General features: G+C 46.9%; 8 protein-coding genes and 1 non-coding gene across 9 annotated transcripts; 2 read left to right on the top strand and 7 right to left on the bottom strand.

The window, feature by feature from the left end:
- Window positions 1–442: 442 nt before the first annotated feature.
- Window positions 443–1,247, bottom strand: LY89DRAFT_678627 (uncharacterized protein; the record flags this gene model as incomplete). The annotated part of the gene is made up of 3 exons (XM_018213757.1): window positions 443–644; window positions 724–875; window positions 936–1,247. 3 exons carry the CDS (start codon window positions 1,245–1,247, stop codon window positions 443–445), a joined length of 666 nt encoding a protein of 221 aa, XP_018060896.1.
- A 1,215-nt stretch (window positions 1,248–2,462) lies between these two features.
- Window positions 2,463–3,640, bottom strand: LY89DRAFT_790408 (uncharacterized protein; the record flags this gene model as incomplete). The annotated part of the gene is made up of 2 exons (XM_018223366.1): window positions 2,463–3,275; window positions 3,323–3,640. The coding sequence occupies 2 exons, from the start codon at window positions 3,638–3,640 to the stop codon at window positions 2,463–2,465; spliced, it is 1,131 nt and encodes a 376-aa protein (XP_018060895.1).
- Window positions 3,641–5,006: 1,366 nt separating this feature from the next.
- LY89DRAFT_602963 (uncharacterized protein) lies at window positions 5,007–5,306 on the bottom strand (the record flags this gene model as incomplete). The annotated part of the gene is made up of 1 exon (XM_018210274.1): window positions 5,007–5,306. One exon carries the CDS (start codon window positions 5,304–5,306, stop codon window positions 5,007–5,009), a length of 300 nt encoding a protein of 99 aa, XP_018060894.1.
- An 804-nt stretch (window positions 5,307–6,110) lies between these two features.
- LY89DRAFT_726427 (uncharacterized protein) lies at window positions 6,111–7,864 on the bottom strand (the record flags this gene model as incomplete). The annotated part of the gene is made up of 4 exons (XM_018219053.1): window positions 7,627–7,864; window positions 7,080–7,559; window positions 6,889–7,023; window positions 6,111–6,836 (listed from the first exon to the last, which is right to left on the bottom strand). Exons 1-4 carry the CDS (start codon window positions 7,678–7,680, stop codon window positions 6,111–6,113), a joined length of 1,395 nt encoding a protein of 464 aa, XP_018060893.1. The 5' UTR covers window positions 7,681–7,864.
- Window positions 7,865–8,142: 278 nt separating this feature from the next.
- LY89DRAFT_790405 (uncharacterized protein) lies at window positions 8,143–10,402 on the bottom strand (the record flags this gene model as incomplete). The annotated part of the gene is made up of 5 exons (XM_018223365.1): window positions 8,143–8,917; window positions 8,964–9,981; window positions 10,043–10,144; window positions 10,190–10,261; window positions 10,322–10,402. 5 exons carry the CDS (start codon window positions 10,400–10,402, stop codon window positions 8,391–8,393), a joined length of 1,800 nt encoding a protein of 599 aa, XP_018060892.1. The 3' UTR covers window positions 8,143–8,390.
- A 648-nt stretch (window positions 10,403–11,050) lies between these two features.
- LY89DRAFT_661851 (actin-like ATPase domain-containing protein) lies at window positions 11,051–13,332 on the top strand (the record flags this gene model as incomplete). Its single annotated transcript, XM_018212625.1, has 9 exons — window positions 11,051–11,231; window positions 11,278–11,861; window positions 11,914–12,028; window positions 12,078–12,327; window positions 12,376–12,475; window positions 12,522–12,628; window positions 12,680–12,884; window positions 12,939–13,077; window positions 13,127–13,332. Exons 1-9 carry the CDS (start codon window positions 11,090–11,092, stop codon window positions 13,330–13,332), a joined length of 1,848 nt encoding a protein of 615 aa, XP_018060891.1. The 5' UTR covers window positions 11,051–11,089.
- A 458-nt stretch (window positions 13,333–13,790) lies between these two features.
- On the bottom strand, window positions 13,791–13,877 carry LY89DRAFT_t92. Its single transcript has one exon. It is a non-coding gene; the product is annotated as a tRNA-Pro (tRNA).
- Window positions 13,878–14,145: 268 nt separating this feature from the next.
- On the bottom strand, window positions 14,146–15,993 carry LY89DRAFT_603023 (uncharacterized protein; the record flags this gene model as incomplete). The annotated part of the gene is made up of 5 exons (XM_018210277.1): window positions 14,146–14,712; window positions 14,805–14,956; window positions 15,029–15,502; window positions 15,560–15,606; window positions 15,662–15,993. The coding sequence occupies 5 exons, from the start codon at window positions 15,991–15,993 to the stop codon at window positions 14,146–14,148; spliced, it is 1,572 nt and encodes a 523-aa protein (XP_018060890.1).
- A 1,618-nt stretch (window positions 15,994–17,611) lies between these two features.
- On the top strand, window positions 17,612–18,110 carry LY89DRAFT_692360 (uncharacterized protein). The gene has a single exon (XM_018216525.1). The coding sequence runs from the start codon at window positions 17,700–17,702 to the stop codon at window positions 17,922–17,924; it is 225 nt and encodes a 74-aa protein (XP_018060889.1). The 5' UTR covers window positions 17,612–17,699; the 3' UTR covers window positions 17,925–18,110.
- Window positions 18,111–18,226: the final 116 nt, after the last annotated feature.

Here is an 18,226-nt window from a genome sequence, read left to right as displayed (position 1 = left end):
CGAGCAAAAAGAGATGACTTCCTATTGTCTGCATTAAATATTTGGTGTGAAAAGATTTTACTTCATCTATTATCCTTAGAGATTACCTAGCAAGCTAATCGATATGCTAATCTCTATGTACGGCATACGTCCATAATGGCATCTACCTACTTATCGTTCAGTGATTTACTCATCTACATGGTGAATTTTCGCGGTTGTGAACAAGTCAGCATCATACAACATCGCCTCTAGAATGATTGATGAAAATGATTTCCTCCCCATAACGAGAAGCTTTATTTTAAGGCGGCCTTTCCTTTTCAGAATTGCTTTCTGGGTCGGGAATCCTGGTGTCACCAAGCTTTTTCTGGCTTCACTCTTCCGAGATCTTTGCTGCCTTCGAGATCGTTGCATGATTACAAGCACTTGAAGACTTTGGAGGATGCAGCACCCAAACAGAGCCAAGTCATGTTGAGGTAACCACAGTGAGATGAGAACCATCTGGCCAACGTTCTTCCTTTTGTTTCTTGGCCTGTTGTAAGATGTCTGATCCACGCAGACACCCGAAGTCTTCCACCCCAACCTCGTCCCTGTTCACTCTTTCCCCAGGTCCAGCAGTAACATATCTAGACAGATAATAGAAAAATTTCAATCCAAAACAGACCTTCCTATACCACACCACAGTACTTTCCCCAAAGGCCCATGCGGCAACGTTTTCGTCACAATAACGATATTCTCCACTCTCACCACTCTTGCAGAGATTCTCTCGGGTGTTCTGCTTCTTCCACACAGTCGTCGTCACCATCCATAATCACTATGTCTTGCCAGAGTCTGTGATCTCTTTCACCTTGACGTCTTTGGGAAACCGAATGTGGATATCCGCCTCGCCAGGTTGATACCTGAAGACGCGGTCCCCGCCAATGCCAGTTCACAGGAGTCAAGAAGAGAGTGCAACTCACCAATTGGAACTTGGCCATGATGTCGCCATCTTCTCTCTGGTACAGTTCGGAGATGACGACTGGGTGTCTGAAACCTTCCGATGGCAAGCTCGGCTGTTGGCAGTTATGTGAACGAACGCAATAAACAGGTTCAAACACCTGGCTTTGATTTGGAAGGTTACAAATACAGCCAACCGCGACGTGCTCGACACAAACAGAAGAGCCTGTTATTGGGGTCGCAATGGCGGGTTGCGTATCTACGCGAGTGGCTCTACCCGCTCTGCCTCTATTCTGCCCTCTATTGAGTCTCAGACTAGATGGATTGCGCTGCATGTTGAATGGAAGTTTACGTTCAATCGGGGTTGAAATGCTTTTGGGCGCACAATTGCAATCTGATCATTACCTCAATGAGTTTCCTGATGATTAGAATGTAAGTAATTGTGTTCGAGGGTCTGTGTAGCAATGGCTTGCTATTAAATAAAGTATTGCGATTAAAAATGTATTATTGAGAAAGTGGCACATATGTCCTCTTAAAGTAATCGGAAGAATCACGCCAACATGTTATTCGTTCTTTAGCGTCTCTTTCTTCCATACAAGGAGTAATAATTAGTCTCGCGCAAGAAGCCATTACTTGAAAGTGTGACCTTCTAGAGTGCACTAAGCTCCAATATGCTTGCTGAACCACTCGCCTTCGGTACGTTCTACTGTCATCGTTTTATGTATTCCTCCACCAGCAGCAAGTCTATCCTTGCAAATCGAGCATGTGAAAGGTGAAAGCTTCTCCTGTTCTACTATCGTCCGAAGAACTCACGACCCAAGGCTTGGAATCTTGGGAAATGTTTCGATTTATATTCCCAAATGGGGCTTCGCTTTGAGGGCGCATGTCTCTTTCTCTTATGTCCAAAACAACCCAAAATATTTCTGCCATGAACAAATTCTCACGAACGCTCAAAATTCTTCTCGCAATGACAATCCCGGGATCAGTACCATCGAAGAAGAGTTATCATTATGCGCTATATAGACATAACTCATGCAAGATGGAAAGGTTGGCATGGAGATAACCATTTTGGAAAAGAGTGGTTGGTTAAAATAAAGCTCCAGGCCGCGCTATAGAGTTCCCTTATCCGATTACCCCAGTCAAAATTTCACTACGGGTGAAAGTACAGACTTGATCTAAGTGAGTGCAACCCGACCGCCCACAGCAGAGATCTGCCTTGTGCAATGAAAGTTATAATCAAGGGGTGACTCGGGTGAGTGCCTGGTGGAACCGTACTTCCAGACAGGCCAATGATTGGAGATGAAGCTTGAGTGTAAGTATAACAGAGTCGACGTATTCAGCTTCGCAATCTGGCAGTCTGATGGCAAGCAATCGTCATCTATGAATCTAAGTGTGAGCACGCTGGCAACAAGCTACGAGTAAATCACATGTTGAACTGACAAAATCGTTCTGACTTCTATTCTATTGTTTGTCTATCGTTTTCTAATTGTCAAAATCACCTGTCCTTTGCATTCATCACGGTGCTCCCGAAACTCCTGCTGCGCCCATCACTAACGCCTCATCGTAGCCCCGACTACCACATCACCATCACCAGACCAAACACCAAATTCCTCTACAACAATCCAGAAGAAAATAATCAAGCCAAGAGTGAGCACCGCAAACAAGAGTGTAAGCCATGTCCCGACCCTCTCGCCAAATCTCACGTGCTCTCTTGGACGGTAGGTGGCTGGAGCCGGTAGCAAAGGTGAATTCTCATCCAACATCATGCCCAATCTCGAGCCTGGTGACTTGCATTCTCCGCGACAAGGAGATTGATTTGGCGATGGCGGGAGAGCTGGGAAGGAGACGAACTCGGAGGTTTGGTATGAGTAGTAAGATGACTCGGCTCGGCGTGGAGGAACGACTGTAGCTGATCGAGAACCGGAGTATGTGTGGCTGTTTGCGTACGTTTCAGTGATGTTGATGCTGAGTGCATAACGAATGTGTGGTTTGTCATCCTCTTGTTCGCCAATTGCTAGTGGTGGGGATGCGAACGATTGAAAGTGACGATACGGTTGAGGGCGGTAGTCTTGCGCAGCCATGCCGAAAGATTGCATCAAGGTGATATAGCTTGATTCCTGGAGTCGGAAGGCGCGAGCTTTTCCAACACATGAGACATAGCTGCGAAGCATTGATACCGGAATCTCGAAAGCATGATCAACCATGACATATGATTGCTTGTTGAGCTTGCCACGCAATAGTCGGAGAATCTGGACGCAATTCGCATCCTCATAATGCTCAATCGGAATGGATCTCTGCATGCTTGAGCTTTGCTCGTAGTTCTTGACATAACTTGCCAGAGAGGCATGACCATGAGACGTGACCTTTCATGCGTTAGATACTAGATTTATTTGCGGAGACGCCCACTCACCCAAGCTACCAGACATGTTTCCTCCTTGTCATTTACAGAATCATTCTTGCTTCTGGAAAGAATGAGAACTGCATGTGACAAGCCCCCAAAGTGGAGCCGCAGTCCATCGCAATGATCCTCACGCTTGCATCGAATAATTGACTTCCGCGTTGGGTTTTGACAGAAGAGCGCAATTGATCCTACTCGAAGGTGATCGCCTCTAGCATTGGGTTGCGTTGAGCGCATGACCGAGAATTTGCTCTGTGGAATAGAGGCAATCAAGGGAATTAACGAGGTATTGGGTGTCTCGCAGGTCGCGAGCGAGGTCAGCGATGACATTTTGGTGGAGAGTTGAGTTGCGACAGAGGAAGTGGAGGAAGAAAAAAGCTGAACAGTTCAAAGCCTTACAGACCTATTTGTCGCGTCATAATTTCTCGGTTCCTTTTCATATTCACCTTTAAGGCTGGGAGCATGAGTTCACCTTTGAAAGAAAGGTAAACGAGAATTTTAGCTCTTCCCTGCAACGTAATATCAACTCTATCATTATCAAATGCTACGATGACGAGAAGAGAATGGTTCGGATCTTCATCTGGGGAGGAAACATCTCGCCCTCTAGTAACAAAGGTTCTTGTTGTCTCATATGAAGAACTTTCTCCCTTAGAGTGGAGTTGACGAAGCTACGTCAGACCATAGAGAAGAGGGCACACGCTTGAAACTTTACAGATGCGCTATTGTCTGGGCATTGGGCATGTTTCCCCTTGTCTTTCATCAAAACATCTCGAACAAAGAGTCAAGAAGGAAAATAGGATGACGTGAGGACATCAGCGTCTCAAAAATGTCTCCCGGAGATGGAACATGGACATTGACAAAGGAGTCGCACATGTATCTGCAACTCATCTGGAGGCATTAATATCCAGTAGCTCTTCGAAGCTACACTTGTATCAAAAGGCTGTCACCTGTATCTCCACCACATTGTCTCCATGAAAGATCTACGCTAACCCTGAGCACCAGTCTTTGCCATTTTCTTATTCAGGTTTGCTCACAGGCTATGCAGGAATGACAGCGACTTGGGAGAGGCCGCTATGAATAAGACCTGCTCTGCGAAGCCCTGGTGACCCTTGTTTCATTCTAGGCTTCATGCTACTATAGAATGTCACCCGGGCCTTGGTTATGACATTCCAGCTTCTAACTCGGGATTGTCATTAAACGCGATCTGGGATAGGAAGAGAGAAAGCAAGAAACGCAGAGAATCGAATTTAAGCTTGTGTTGCTTCATACCATACAACCAGCCCTTGCTGCTCCAGTCAGAGAAGACCAAGAGTTCGCACTTCGTTTGAGAAGCCTCATCGGAATAGGCCACCAAAAAGTTGACTTGATGAGGACTTATTGCGGGCCATTGGATGCAATATCTTGGCTGAACCTAGTGGCTGTAATGGCATAGGTAGTTTGTAAGGCTGCATAGAAGCGTGATTACACCTTTCGGAGAGCCGAAGCACAACAATCCATTATGCAGAGGAACATGATATACCAATTTGGATGCATTGTGTCTCGCCTGGTAACACGTTTAAATGAATCTGACCACGCAGCATACCGCGATTGTTTGCCAGATCAGTTGTGAAGCCACTGGACCTCGTGATCCCCAATGTCCTTTACGCCTGGGACATTAACGCCTTAGACTTGCTGCTGCCCCCTTCTTCGCAGTACTCTACGAGCCGGATCCTCGAAGAGGTAGCTGAAATATGCTTCGTCCACCAGTGGAAGACTGGTAATATGCCTGCCTTCTTCTCTTCCTAGCTCGAGGACTTGTGGCTTCCACCACAGAGATAATACGTCCAAAATCTTGGTCTTGCCCTACGAACTCAAAGATAGCCAGTAGCTTTTCCAAAGCAGGGACATTGGCCAACCAATCGCACTCATCCTTCAGCTGGGACATCTTGCCGCAAAGACCCTCATCTTTATATCGTGTGCGTTCTTCCTTCGTCATTTCGTCAGCAATTTTGTACATCGCGTCGGCGAAACCTGGCAGTGTCTTCCCATCCTCCACAATGTCCTGTTGTAGGTCTCCGTCAACGCAGAGCATAACATTCCTGCAGATCTTGCGCAAAGCTTCGAGAGGATTCCTTCTCGTTTCCCATAGTGTTCTTGGACCGGCAGATTCGATGATCAAACAACGGCTCTTCTCCAACACCTCTGGCACTTGGGTCCGTAGTTCGTAAAGCGTTGAATCTGACGTTGCTTTCAAAGCAGGGTATGTAACATTCAGGATCTCCCAGCACGACTCAGTATACGAGTGGAAGCTCTTCGGAGGCTCTAGTGGCTTCGAACGGGAGGGGGTATTGTATCTCGAGTCTATATACGTCGCGATTTCGTTGTCCGAGGTATATGCATAGAGGGCAATCTCGCGGAGTGCTGCCAGGTCGAGGTTGTGGATGATGTGCCTAGCTTGCAGATCTTGGGCGTGCGGCCTGTCCTCACTCTCAGAGGCATATGATTCCAAATCTGTGAAGCTTCGTTTGGTGGTGTTTGTTGACATCGCAGATAGCAAATCGATATCGAAGGGACGTCGACTGCGTTCATTTTCACGCAGACGGGTAAACCTCGGCGAGACTAAGTCCAAACTTCTCCTCTCCTCTCCTTCTCCAAAGCCTTTTGCTCTCCTTTCTTCTGGACTGGACTAAAACATGCTTTATGGTATCACTTTTTAATCATAGACCACAACCTAGTGATGCTGTGGAGAAAATGCAAGTTCAGTATTCGCTTCAAGTCGAAGTGGTTAAGCTGTTCTACCCCTCTATATTTCCAAACCATCCTAACCATTGTAGAACGTATCGAACTCCCGGATCTGCTCGATCTCATCAATCCCTCCCGTCAACATGTTATAACTCATATTCAAAACAGTCTCCGTAGCCTCTATCTGGATAGGAAATAACGCCTCTTCCATCTCTTCCACAATTCGTTGGCGGGTAGCTTCTCCAGATACTCCATATGCCATTGAAGCTGCAAAGTTCAACCATAGAATACCCAATGGTCTGAGCGTCTGGAGGTATTCAAAGGATCTACATATGTCTTCTGCAGCGTCCCTATACTCTTCCACCAGCGATTGGTCGTCTTCACCAAACGCCAACAAGATTTTATTCGCAATGATTGTTACAGCCCAGTAAAAGTTGTAACGAAAAGCTATCCTAGGCTTTGCGAATACTAACATAGTTTGATTTGAATACGAGGAAGTGCTGGCTCGTTCCCAGATGAGTTCCGGATTGAGGAAGTCGAGATGTAGTTTCAGGGCATGCTGGGAGACCATGGCCTTGAACTCTTGCGCAAGTTGTAGCTGCTCACGAGACCAGATCGGGCGCCGCGCACTTGCCTTTGATTTCCTGATACTCTGTAGAAGATTTGGAAGTCTCGCTAGAGCAGTCAAGCAGTCCATTGTATATTTGTCGAGTCCAGGAAATGTTTTCAGACACCTGCCTCGCAAAGCATGCCATTCTGGAGCGTCGAGGAAGCACGACTTCCCATAAATTATCGAAGTGGAAACCTATCAGAGGTTAGAATGCGTCATCATTGACAAGGACACCTGATTAATTTACAGTAGATCCGTAATGTGACGCAAAGAGCGCCATTTCGAAGTCCGAAACGAAGCGGTCTGGACCCCAACATTGCAGAATTGCAGCGACGCCTCCAGCATGTGTTACCCAGGAATGACAATGGTCCCTTTTGTACAGCTGAAGATATGGTCAGTAAAAGATAGAAAGGACAAGTTAAAGGTCGCAGGCATTACCTCATATGTTGAAAGTATCAACGCAGCACATACTGTCTCGGCGTTCGTCTGAGTTTGCTTATCGTTAAGATCCTTCCTGATCAAAGCAATTGATTCGTTGTAGCTGTCTAAACCTTCCGTGTGGGTAGTCAAAGTTTTGCCCCGAATCATTGCAGAATGGACTTGGAGCAAGCATTTCACAGCAGCATCAAGGGCACGATTGTGCCCTATTCGTGCTGGAAGAAAGGAGACGAATACCCCGAAACATTGCAATTGGTAGCCAACGTTGTCAATGTCTCGCAGCTGGCGGACGAGGTCTGCCGACAACCGCTCTGAAACAGTACTTCTTGGAGATTTGAGTGACTGATACTGGCTGACTGTTACCGTGTTCATGTGCTCTTCGGCTCCGGGACGAACAAAGCGGATGAAGTGAGACTTGGGACCGGAGCACCATCGGCCGACACGCTCGCAATTTGCACACTTCGGGAAGCGTTGATCACACTGATATTCGAGTCAGCAGTGGCTTGCGGCACTTTGGCTTCTTTGTCATTCACATGCAGGCACAAACCTTTACTTTCCGGCGCTTGCATTCCAAGCAGCCTAGGCTCTTAGCCCCGACCATGGTTTCGGGATTATTGGAAGAGGTTTGACACAAGAGATGAAATTGAAGCCAAGGACGACTCAGCGAAGCTACGATGTTCTACTTAAGCTTTTCGAAATGATCCTTCGGTGGCAAGCACCCTTGGCAGGAACGTGGTTCTTGTAGGTATGAACATTTAGGGCTGAAGATATCCTGGACGTGAGTGTGCAACACTGCAAGCATATCAAAGTGGCTTAGTCATTTCCAAAGATAGTGAAGAACAAGGGGAAATGCTCGTATTTCAATCTGCCGAATTCAGCTTGACCCTGACGGGTTTTGAAGGCCAAATCATCGATGTTGAACGTTCTACTTCGAAATATCGTATTCAGCTTCTGAAGCAAGGATTTCATGTAGAGATGCAGAGAAGGACAAGATCTGCAGTCAGATTTCAACGTCACCGCTCGCAAAACAGCCGGATTAGGAATAAGGTCTCGCCAACCGCCACAAAACCGATGCAGATCATTTTCAGCGGTATACTATCACGGAGCGAATTTGCGGAGATACGAGCTTAATTCTTTGAGTTCTGACATGCTCGTATGCTGAAACTCTGCGGGAACGCTGACTTCTTGCTGGGAAGATGGAGACGGCGAAGCCTGCACCTTTTAGGAGCGCCCGAGTGGCTTGACTTGTATAAATCCACGCAAGCAAGCGTTCCATGACAGCGAATCTAGGTACAGGATCATTCATTCCAATCATTCATCCAACCAGACGATGGCTTTTCCCCAAACCCGATCTTGCGTATACTTCTCGCCGTCGCTATTTCCATAAGCTTTGATTGCTGGAAACACCATAATACGGACAAGGTGGTTGTCTAGCCGATGTTCATCCTCATCCTCGTCATCAAATCCTAGTTTATGAAAAGCATGTGCGTCCATCAAGTCAGAGTCGTAGTTAAATGCTGACTGCTTCAGGTCCTCCAGATATGTGCATTTCACAATCGTCAATTGCTTCCATAGCCGACCTGCCATGTCCAGGGACTTCCGAAAGATTGTCTGCAGCTCTTCGTGACGATTGACGACTTGCTCTGGTTCAACGTCTGGTAGTAGAACGCTTACGGCTGTGTTCAAGAACGTCGAAGTAAGGTCTCTTGCTGCCTGTGCCCGACGATCTGCAGCTTCTTCTTGGGTTTGTAACACATTGGCAGCTACGCTTGAGCCTGATGAGGGATCCAGTATGGACATGAGATCGCTTCTCCACACTTGAGCTCTGCTCCGATTTACTGCGACGCATCAGTCTGAGGACAATATCTTGAGAACGGTTCTTACCATCAGACAGCCTTTGGTAGACTGCTTCTAGAAAGCCGTCACCCAATACCACTCTTGGGCTATGTGTTGAGATCTGCTGTCTCTCAGCTATATCCAGAGCGTCTCCTGTTGCTGTATCAAAAAGCGACCTTAGGGGTCGAAAGGGGGCGTCGAGGACTTCCGCGCAGATATATCGTCCGAGCAGTGCAGACACGCAAAGAACAGATGTTCTGGTCGACATCTCTTCCCTTGTCAAGCATTGAGGTATGCAACCATCTTCAAGAGTTACGACTTTACCTAACTCCAGCAAGAAGATTTCCTTCTTTTCTGGGGAGAGATTCTCAAATACGGAGAAATTCGCAGATCCCCACCGTTTAGCCCATTTCCTCACTTCATCGTGGAGATTCATAAAATTCCCCTTGATTGTTCTTTCTTCGTCTGTAAGGTCAATTTTGGGCTTGGAGGACTTCTTGCTCATTGCAAGCTGTGCTGTCCGAATTTGATCTTCCATGCCTTGATGATCCAATTTCAACTGTTTGACCTCCAGTCGCAATGAGGTGAGCTCCTCTTTCTGCCGCGCAATGGTATTGAATCTGACACTGCTCTGATTCGTGACCTCGCTGAGTCTTTCGGATTGTCGTTGATTGGTTTGGGCGAGCAATGTTTTGTCCTGGGTTAATTTTTGGTTTCTCGTCTTCAGCTCTGTAACTTCCCTTTTGACTTTCTTCTCGTCTTGTGCGGATATTCCGTTCCCGCGAAAAAGGCTTAATATCCCTCCGTAAAACATGCTCTCGTCTTTTTGCTCTTGGCCACGTCTGGTATAAGACTTTGAGGTGTCGCTCGTCGTTCCAGATCGTCGAGAGTCTGTGGGCCTCTGATTGTCGGGATCTTCACGTGATCCTGTCTCTGGATGTGCATCGTTTCGCGAACTGTAACTGTCGGGCTGATGTCCCGGTGAGTCCACTTCAGTCCAACTTCCAGGGAGGTCCGTTGGGACAGTGGATCCCCTCGGGCTAGTGACCTCTCGAATGTAAGTCACCTGGCACGGAGTGTTATTGTCCAGGCCAAATCAATTCCAAGATGCGTTGTTTTGCATTTACCTTTATTGAGCGAACACCAGGTTGTGTACTTTGTTCATAGTCCATAGGATCTTCGTACTGAACCTGGTCTCCATGAGGTGCCGCAGTCGGTCTCCCTCGCCCCTGTGTCATGTTAGCTGGCATTCTTTGATAAGTCTCCATATTTACTTCTACCGCTGCTCTGGCTGCCTGCTCTGCGGTCGTGGGATTAGTCGAATCCATCGGATAGTCGCTGGTTGGCTGCATATTCATATTAGCAGTGAAGCGATATCTAGGATCAAAATGTTTGCATCGACTAACCTGGCGACTGGATGAGCCTCCCGGAAAGTGTTGACTCTCCCGTTGCTCATGGTGTCTGCGAGATCTTGCACTATCAGACATTTTTTGCGTTCACACTCAGATCCTATAGAGTGCTCTTTACTGGGGGAACCGGGACTTAATGAGTGAAGAATTGACAGTACCAAGCAGCTGCAGCTGGGGTGGCTAGGCTCCGCAGTGCGGCAGTTCCATCCTGCTCTCTGCATTATTCCCCGAGGTTGATTGAGACCATGTCATTGAGAAACCACATTGTTGGTGGCTGCATAATACGAAGCCGCCAAGGTTGCCAACGAGCTCACCGAATGCTCAGACCTATGGTTGGAGCGGATCTGCGCTCGCATTTGAATCAGAAATTGCGGCTGAGAGGCCAATGTTTTATGTTTCATATATGGCGGGAGTGTGAGGCTGAAAAGGACCAATCCGTACTCTCAGAAGTTTGAATCTGTGTACGAGCGTCCAAAAGAGGGAAATGCAAAGACCCGAAGGCGGCCCAAACTCCGCCTATCTCCACGGACAGAAGAAATCATTCAGTCCAGTGCATGATATGAGACACTGCGGCAAGGTTGATTCAATGTTGTGGAGGCTGGGGCGCTTGCCCTAGTTTCAACAGTGAAGTCCTTTTAGAACCTCTAGTCTTGGGCAGACTTTGGAACTGGTATTTGCACCTATAGATCCAAGATAAAGTCAATGCCCTTTTATTCTCGAGTTTCCACAACAAGTCAAAAAATCTTCTCGTTGCATCAGATAATCATGCCTTTCGAACCCGACTCACTGCCGCACGAGGTCGAACTTCCCAATCGTAAGTTTGGGAAGCTTCCCAATCGCACTTTGTTGTCCGCATCGAACAGAATTAAATGCATTCTTTCAATTGATTATGGTACCACCTATACTGGTAAGTATCCATGAATTTATAGCAATATTTGTTTGACTTTCTCCAGGCATCAGCTATGTCTTCTCCAACGAGTCCGAACTGAATGATATTGCCACTGTGCAAACATGGCCAGGAGATGGCAGAGACAGAGACTTCGAGTGGAAGACTCCTACTGTCATTGCTTATGGAAGCGAGAACAACTTCCAAGGAGTTAAATGGGGTTTCATGGTGGAGCCAGGAATGAAGTCTTACTCTTGGACAAAACTTTTGCTTGACAAGAATGCGCCCAAAGGCAAATACGATGACCCGACTCTGACAAACATTGTCAGAAAAGGCATGATGGAACTACCCAAGGGCAAGTCTGCTCAACAAGTCTGCGAGGACTACCTTCGCGAGGTTCGCAATTTTGTCTTTGCTCGACTCGACAAGGAAAATGGGGCAGACTTCATGAAGCTTACTCCTATGGAATGTTGGATTACCGTGCCTGCTACTTGGCTAGACGAAGCACAAGATGCAACCCGAGAAGCAGCCAAAGGCGCTGGTTTTGCGTCTCGCTCAATGGACTCAATCAATGTTATACCGGAGCCAGAAGCTGCTGCAATCTGTGCTCTCAAGAAACTCACAGCACCAGGTGCCCCAGATTCTTTAAAGGTACGTTATCCATCACCGTTGATGAAGGTAAAGTTATTTGCTAATTTCCAAGGCTGGCGAGGACATCATGATCTGCGATTGTGGTGGTGGGACAGTGGATTTAACCACTTACTCTGTCACTGCGACTTATCCACTGCTGGACTTCGAGGAGCTTGTGGTGGGAGAAGGTAACGTTACGAAGAGCAGTCATATAGGGTTTTCACTGACACTGATCAGGTGGAAAGTGCGGAGCTACATACATCGACCGCAATTTACACACTCTCATGACTACTCGTTTCGGTGAGTCATTCAAGAAATTGGACCCGAAGAAGACCGGCCCAGGAAGCAAGTTCATGCAGTCTTTTGAGCGAGTCAAGAGAGACTTTCCAAAGGGCTTTGATAAAGAAAAGGGGATCGGGCCGCTGAAGCTGGTTTCCAAAAATCCCGCGCACTACGATGACGACGATGGAACCGTGAAGCTTTCTCTGTGCGAATTATATCCGTCCGTATCCTTTTTATCCGCTGACAACAGTAGGGCTGATATGCAGTCGCTGTTTGATCCTGTCATCAGCCAAGTCATAGCTCTGGTGAAAGCTCAAGTCCAAGAAGCTTCAAAACTCAATCATGACATCGATGTGAGCAAACAAATCCCGGAGAGAGCCTACTTGCTAATTTTCGTAGCGCATCGTTCTCGTCGGCGGATTCGGTGATTCTCCTTACCTGTTCGAGAAGCTCGGAGCGTGGTGCAAGACCAATGGAGGCATCAAGCTCATATGTCCACCCGCACCGTATTATTCTCCATCCCGCTTGATCTTTCTGTGCTGATAGGAAGTCTGCAGTCAAGCGGCCATCGCGAGAGGCGCAGCGCTACGAGGCCTTGCAGGTACCGCGCCATCGCTGAAGAAGCAACGGCGTCACTACGGCTATGAGGTAGGCAGAACTTTTGACGAAGGAGTTGACGACGCTACCAAAGCCTACATCGACCCTTTTCTCGATCAAGAAGACCAGAGGCGTATCCAGGAAATGGTCTGGAAGATTGCAAAGGTTGGTCAACAGTGCTTAGTACCAGTGCAAGAAACTAATATATGCACTCACTAGGGCGAGAATGTCACAACCAAGACAGTTCGAAGTCAATCGCTATATTTCACCCACAAAGAAGGATCGAGCAGTTTCACCCAAACTGTCGAGCTCTACAGCTGCAATCTCGACACAGCCCCTCTCTCGGTGGAACACGAGCGTAAGCATCACCCCTTCTATTTGTTGGTCTTGACTTAAGACAAATATAGGCGTAGTCCAAGTCGGAGAGATCAAAGTCGACTACTCTGAGGTTGATTTAAACACACTTGAGTCCACTTACAAAGACGGAAAGAAATGCTATAAAATGGAGTTTGACGTCAGGATTGAATTTGGTGCTGTGAAAGGTATTCTAGTTTTCTCTAGCTGGATTGGGAAAAGGCAGGTTGGGACGGCGAGTCTTTCCTTTGCCAAGTAGCGAACAGGCAACGTGGTGTCTGAACTTGTAGCATAATATAGACTTGATCCAATTTTCCAAGGTCTACAAGAGTCTTTTTGGTTGTTGAATGGTGGCTGCATCCTCGTTGTCTGCAAATTTTAAGTGGCCATAGGTCTCAGAGGTTACCTGCAAGAACAATATCTGTGCTGGAATTTATGGGATTTCCTTTCTCGTGAGAACGTGGGAAGAGGAGCTTCGCGCCCAAGTGGCTGCCCTCGTATGCATACATGCGAGCGTTCCATGTCAGCAAATGTTGATTGAGCACAGCATTGAAATCTGCGTGTGAAATATTCTTGATATTTCTCTAATGCGCATCCGTTTGATATATAAAGATTGAGCTGGAAGTACTTACTTAGATCAACTAAATTTAGCTGTGGCCGTTTATTTTCGTTGTCGTCTTTCTGCCTCTAAAGAAGCGAGTGCTAAAAAAGGGTGATGGGCTCGACTGGGAATTGGACCTAGGACCACATGCTTGTTTGTAGGAACACCCAAAGCATGTATTCTACTAACTGAACTATCGAGCTATCTTATTGTGTGAAATACTTTTGCTTATTCAAAACTATACCACAACTTCCTGTGTGCGGATATTCGCCGGCTGAGTTAGGCGGGGTGTGGCGAAGTCAGAGACAGGAACAGTATGAACAGTCATGCTTAAAGAGTTGGGATGATTGCGAGCTCCAGCTAATAGAAGTACAGGATATCTAGGAAACGATTCAAACAAGCCACTTTTTCCAGCTCTGTTGACCAAGATCATCCTATCATAGCTTGGGTATTTTCAGTACGATCTTGTTATCAATCAACTTTCCCAAAAGCTTTCGAATTCTTCATCAACTTCAAGCACTGCGAGTTTCCTGCTTCGCTCAGCTCCTCTTCCTTCACCTCATGATCCACATTCGCTTTGAACGCAATGTCATATAAAGGATACGAAGATGTCGTTGGCAGTGTCCTCGTTCCAAACAGCACGAACAGGAGCACGCACCATACGAAAACAATGGCCAATCCCTGCAGGATCAGGAAAAGTATAAACATGCCTCTGTCGAACCTCAGCTTGCTGTATGGTGCTACAATATACGCCTGAGTATAGAATTGGGGAGGAAGAGTCGAGATGATCTGTTTTTCTTGCAGATCAGGGTTCGCCCAATTATTGGAGTTGAAATACCAGAATGGGAAGGCGAGGACGCTTTGAAAATTCTGCAAGACGATGCCGTAGGTTGAAGGACTTGCTAATTCTGGGACTGAGCTCCAGAAGCTTTGAGCGATTGAGGATGGAGGTGGGATGTTGGCGGCTGTGTAATTGAGGAGCCATCGAAGGCTTTCTCGATAGGATAAGAGATCGACACCAGTCAATTGTATCGGAGGCTATCAGAAGAACGGTGAGTTAGGGTGCCGAAAGTCTTGCCAAAGCAGCGAAAATTGAGTGCGCCTTTTGGGAACCTTCTGGAGGTACGTACCGTTAAATTTGAAGTACTGATGATGCTATAGTTTGATCTTACTGCCACTACAGTTGCTTCACGAGTGTAGAACGAGATGCTGGAGGTGATATTTGCAGGTTGAGTTGCATGGCAGATACCACCGACGGTTCCATTATTGCAGACAAAGAGACCTGGATCGTTATTGCTACTTCAGCTGAAGGACCGTGATGGTCTCGTGATAGCACCGGAGTCTGCAGACTTACCTGCCCTGAATGATCCAACGGCAGTGGTATCTTCTACAATGCACAACCGAATCCCAATAGTGTAGCCATCCTCCCCAAAAACATCGCAGTCGGCATCGTCGAAAATGTCACTTACTGGCCACTCAAAGTCGAGCTGAATAGATGGAACATCTTCAATCTTTACCATGGGATAATCCGAGTATCCTTCTGGCACCCAGGGTGCCACCATCTCCAACCCACCAGAGAGAAGATACGACATGCAATTTGTCCCTGTACATTTTACTGATTGGGAAGGCGTACAGAGCAACGGATTCAGGACCAGTGTATATACGGCTGCGAAGACGGTATATGGAACAACCATGAGCTGGTAGTTTGGAGATAACGATTGCGCACTCGTGATGAAAGGTCGTATGAGTGATGCATTGAAAGGACTCACTCCTGCGGTGACCTTGTAGGTAAATGCAATATCGTAGACCGTGACCAAGGATGTTTTGACTATATATTTGGTCAATCCATTTTTCTCGCCTTCACTGTACAAGATTGTTGGCTTACAGAAAAGGACGAGGCCGGACAGCCAGACTATCGCGATCAGAGAAACTCTGAGAATTTTAGATATCTTGGGCATACAGTTTAGTTGGTTTTGAAAAGAAGTACCTAAGTAGTGCCCACGCCTTGGCAGACTTTCTCACTACTGATGAACGGAGTAAGTCCAATGTGCCCAGGATTCCCGTCGTTGGTGAGATAGCAAGAAGGCTAGGATAGGAGAGACCTCTTGGGGGATTCATCATAATCCATTGCAGAAATTTAAATGCATCAGTGAGTAACATGGAAGTGATGGCTGATAGAATGCCCTGAGCAGTTCGTAGGACTGCTAATGTAGTACTGACATCAGTCTTCAACAACTTGTTACCGAAAGCCTCATGGCGATTTGAATCAATCTCCGCTGAGTATGTGGCCTGGACAAACAGTATGATAATAGCGAACATGCCTAAGGAGAACCAGCTTAAGAGTAATTGGAACGCAATATCCTTAACCCTTAGCCATCTGCTCGTCGCTTTGCTTTCATTTCCAGCTGGCTTGTTTGTTCGATTAAGAGATGGAGGCTTCGCTGGATGCTGCCGTTCTTCTCTCACTTCCGCTTCTTGTACATCTGATTGTTGTGTTTCTGAGTGTTGCTCCTGTATCTCGTTGTCAAGTAGAACTTCATTTGGCAATTTCGACTCAGACTCCGTTGCTGTCACTGGTGGTCGATCTTGGTCCGGTATTTCCTCCATTGATTCAACGTTTTCTCGCATCAGAATACTCAACAACCTTTTGGAAGACTGGAAGCATTAATTTCAATTCACCATGAGGTACAATTGGGAATATCAGCGTATGCGAAGTGTATTATGCACAAGGCTGTGCTCGTGTATTTTGGTCTCGACTTTCTGCATCACAATTAGCCGCATCCTTCCAACGTCCAGGCAGATTGTGAGCGAGGCTCTCTCCCCTTATCTACGAATGGAACGCTTATCTTCCATTTGAGCTGGCCTAATATGCCGTATCCTTGCTTGTAAATGCTACCCTAGATACGCAAGGCTGTGTCAGACAATACTTAATTGGTTGCTGATGCAGAGTGGATGTAGATCCATCGCCGTTTTCATGCCGAGGAATGCGTAACAGCTGAAGTGAGGCTCGCATCTTCAGCGTGAGTGCATTGATGATCGTAACGCGTGGTAATATGTAAAGGTTCAACTGAGCCTGATTCTGGAACATGTTTTCAACAAGCTTTCAATTCTTATTTGAATTTTCACATCTGCAAGCTATATCGAGGACAGGAGACTGCACAGTTTGCTCTCATCATGGTTAATTCCATAATTTTATTTTTTTGTGTACCCTTTGTACTCGCTTTTCTAGGTGAGCTTTCAATCACCAACTATCCTATTTTTCATCTACCATACATGTGTCTTGTGGTAACAAGTTGAAAAGATCCGAATGGACCCATCAAGCCCGTACTTGAAACAAACCAATCTATGTCCTGCTCCAACAACGCTAGCTGTTCTGTCTATCCAGACTACAAAGTAACCGACTCCAATGAACTTGACAGCAACGATCATTACGATCGTGGATACCGTCCTTGACACAACAAGCATTGTTACCGAGTTTCCTCCGGAGTATCTCTCGGACGTCAATTCCGAAGGAATCAGGACGCAAGAGATAATATATACCACAGCGGGAGTCAATAGCACTACCACCATGTACGTTGTGGTTGCAATCTATCAAGAAGGGAACCCTGACTGTTGATAATAGCACCTTTCCTACCGGCTTCATCGTCTGGGGCACAGACTACGTGTGGAGCGGGACATTACAATTCCCTGGGTCATCTGGCTGCATCACAGCACCTTTACCCTACTCCACAGTCGACATCTCGTCGAATCCCCAGATACATATTTTCCCAATGGGAGCTTCCAATACAGTTCCAACTACTGGATCCGATTCTCAAGGATTATCATTTGGCGTTGTGACAGGATTTGATGCTTCGGATCAGTGGAGTTCCACAAACATGTGGGCGTTCCCGGATCAGCCGCCTCTCACATCCTGCTATGCCGACTACAATGGTGGTCCCAATTGGGCTCCATTCAATTCCACTAATTGGGACACTATAACATCGACGAGCTATGTTGCAAGTTCTTCGCTCCCGGGAACCCAAGGTATGGGTACGACAGCCCACGAGTCTTCGCGCACTTCTGCTGGCGGTTCATCCTCAACAAATGCTAAGTCAGGGTCATCACCAACGAGCACAACAACAACCGAGCTCTCATCGACTTCTCCTACCACGACATCTCCGACGACATCTCATTCGGGCTCTTCTCCAACGATTCCTCCCGGTTTGGCTATCTGGAGTCTAGCATGGTCTTACGTTTTTTTGTTGGTCTGATTGGTACACAAGGGTGCTGGAGAGAGCAGGGTATCAGTAAAGAAATTGTCCATCACATTGCTATGACGAGGTCCTGGAGTTTGGTAGTTATTTGAGCTTTGGAAAATGATTAATAAGTGGCGTGGGAGAAGCCATAGAAGTGATAATGTCAGAGTCGAGTCTAGCCTAGGTGGAGCAAGAGAGGAGCCATAGAGCATTCTCCTTCCTATCTAATGCTGCTCGGCGTTTACCCTGACATGCCCCTGCATAATAAGTCTGCAAGCCCTCTGAGGTCACGTATTCATGCCTTCCTTCACGCAACA

The sequence above is a fragment of the Mollisia scopiformis genome (genome assembly GCF_001500285.1).
Source record: "Mollisia scopiformis unplaced genomic scaffold LY89scaffold_42, whole genome shotgun sequence".
Classification (NCBI taxonomy): Eukaryota; Fungi; Ascomycota; class Leotiomycetes; order Helotiales; family Mollisiaceae; genus Mollisia; species Mollisia scopiformis.
Note: the sequence above shows the minus strand (reverse complement) of the source record. Positions and strands in the feature narration are given on the sequence as shown.

Bases quoted from the DNA above. Each gene is read 5' to 3' on its own strand.
- LY89DRAFT_692360 (XM_018216525.1), top strand. From the start codon at position 17,700: ATGGGTACGACAGCCCACGAGTCTTCGCGCACTTCTGCTGGCGGTTCA.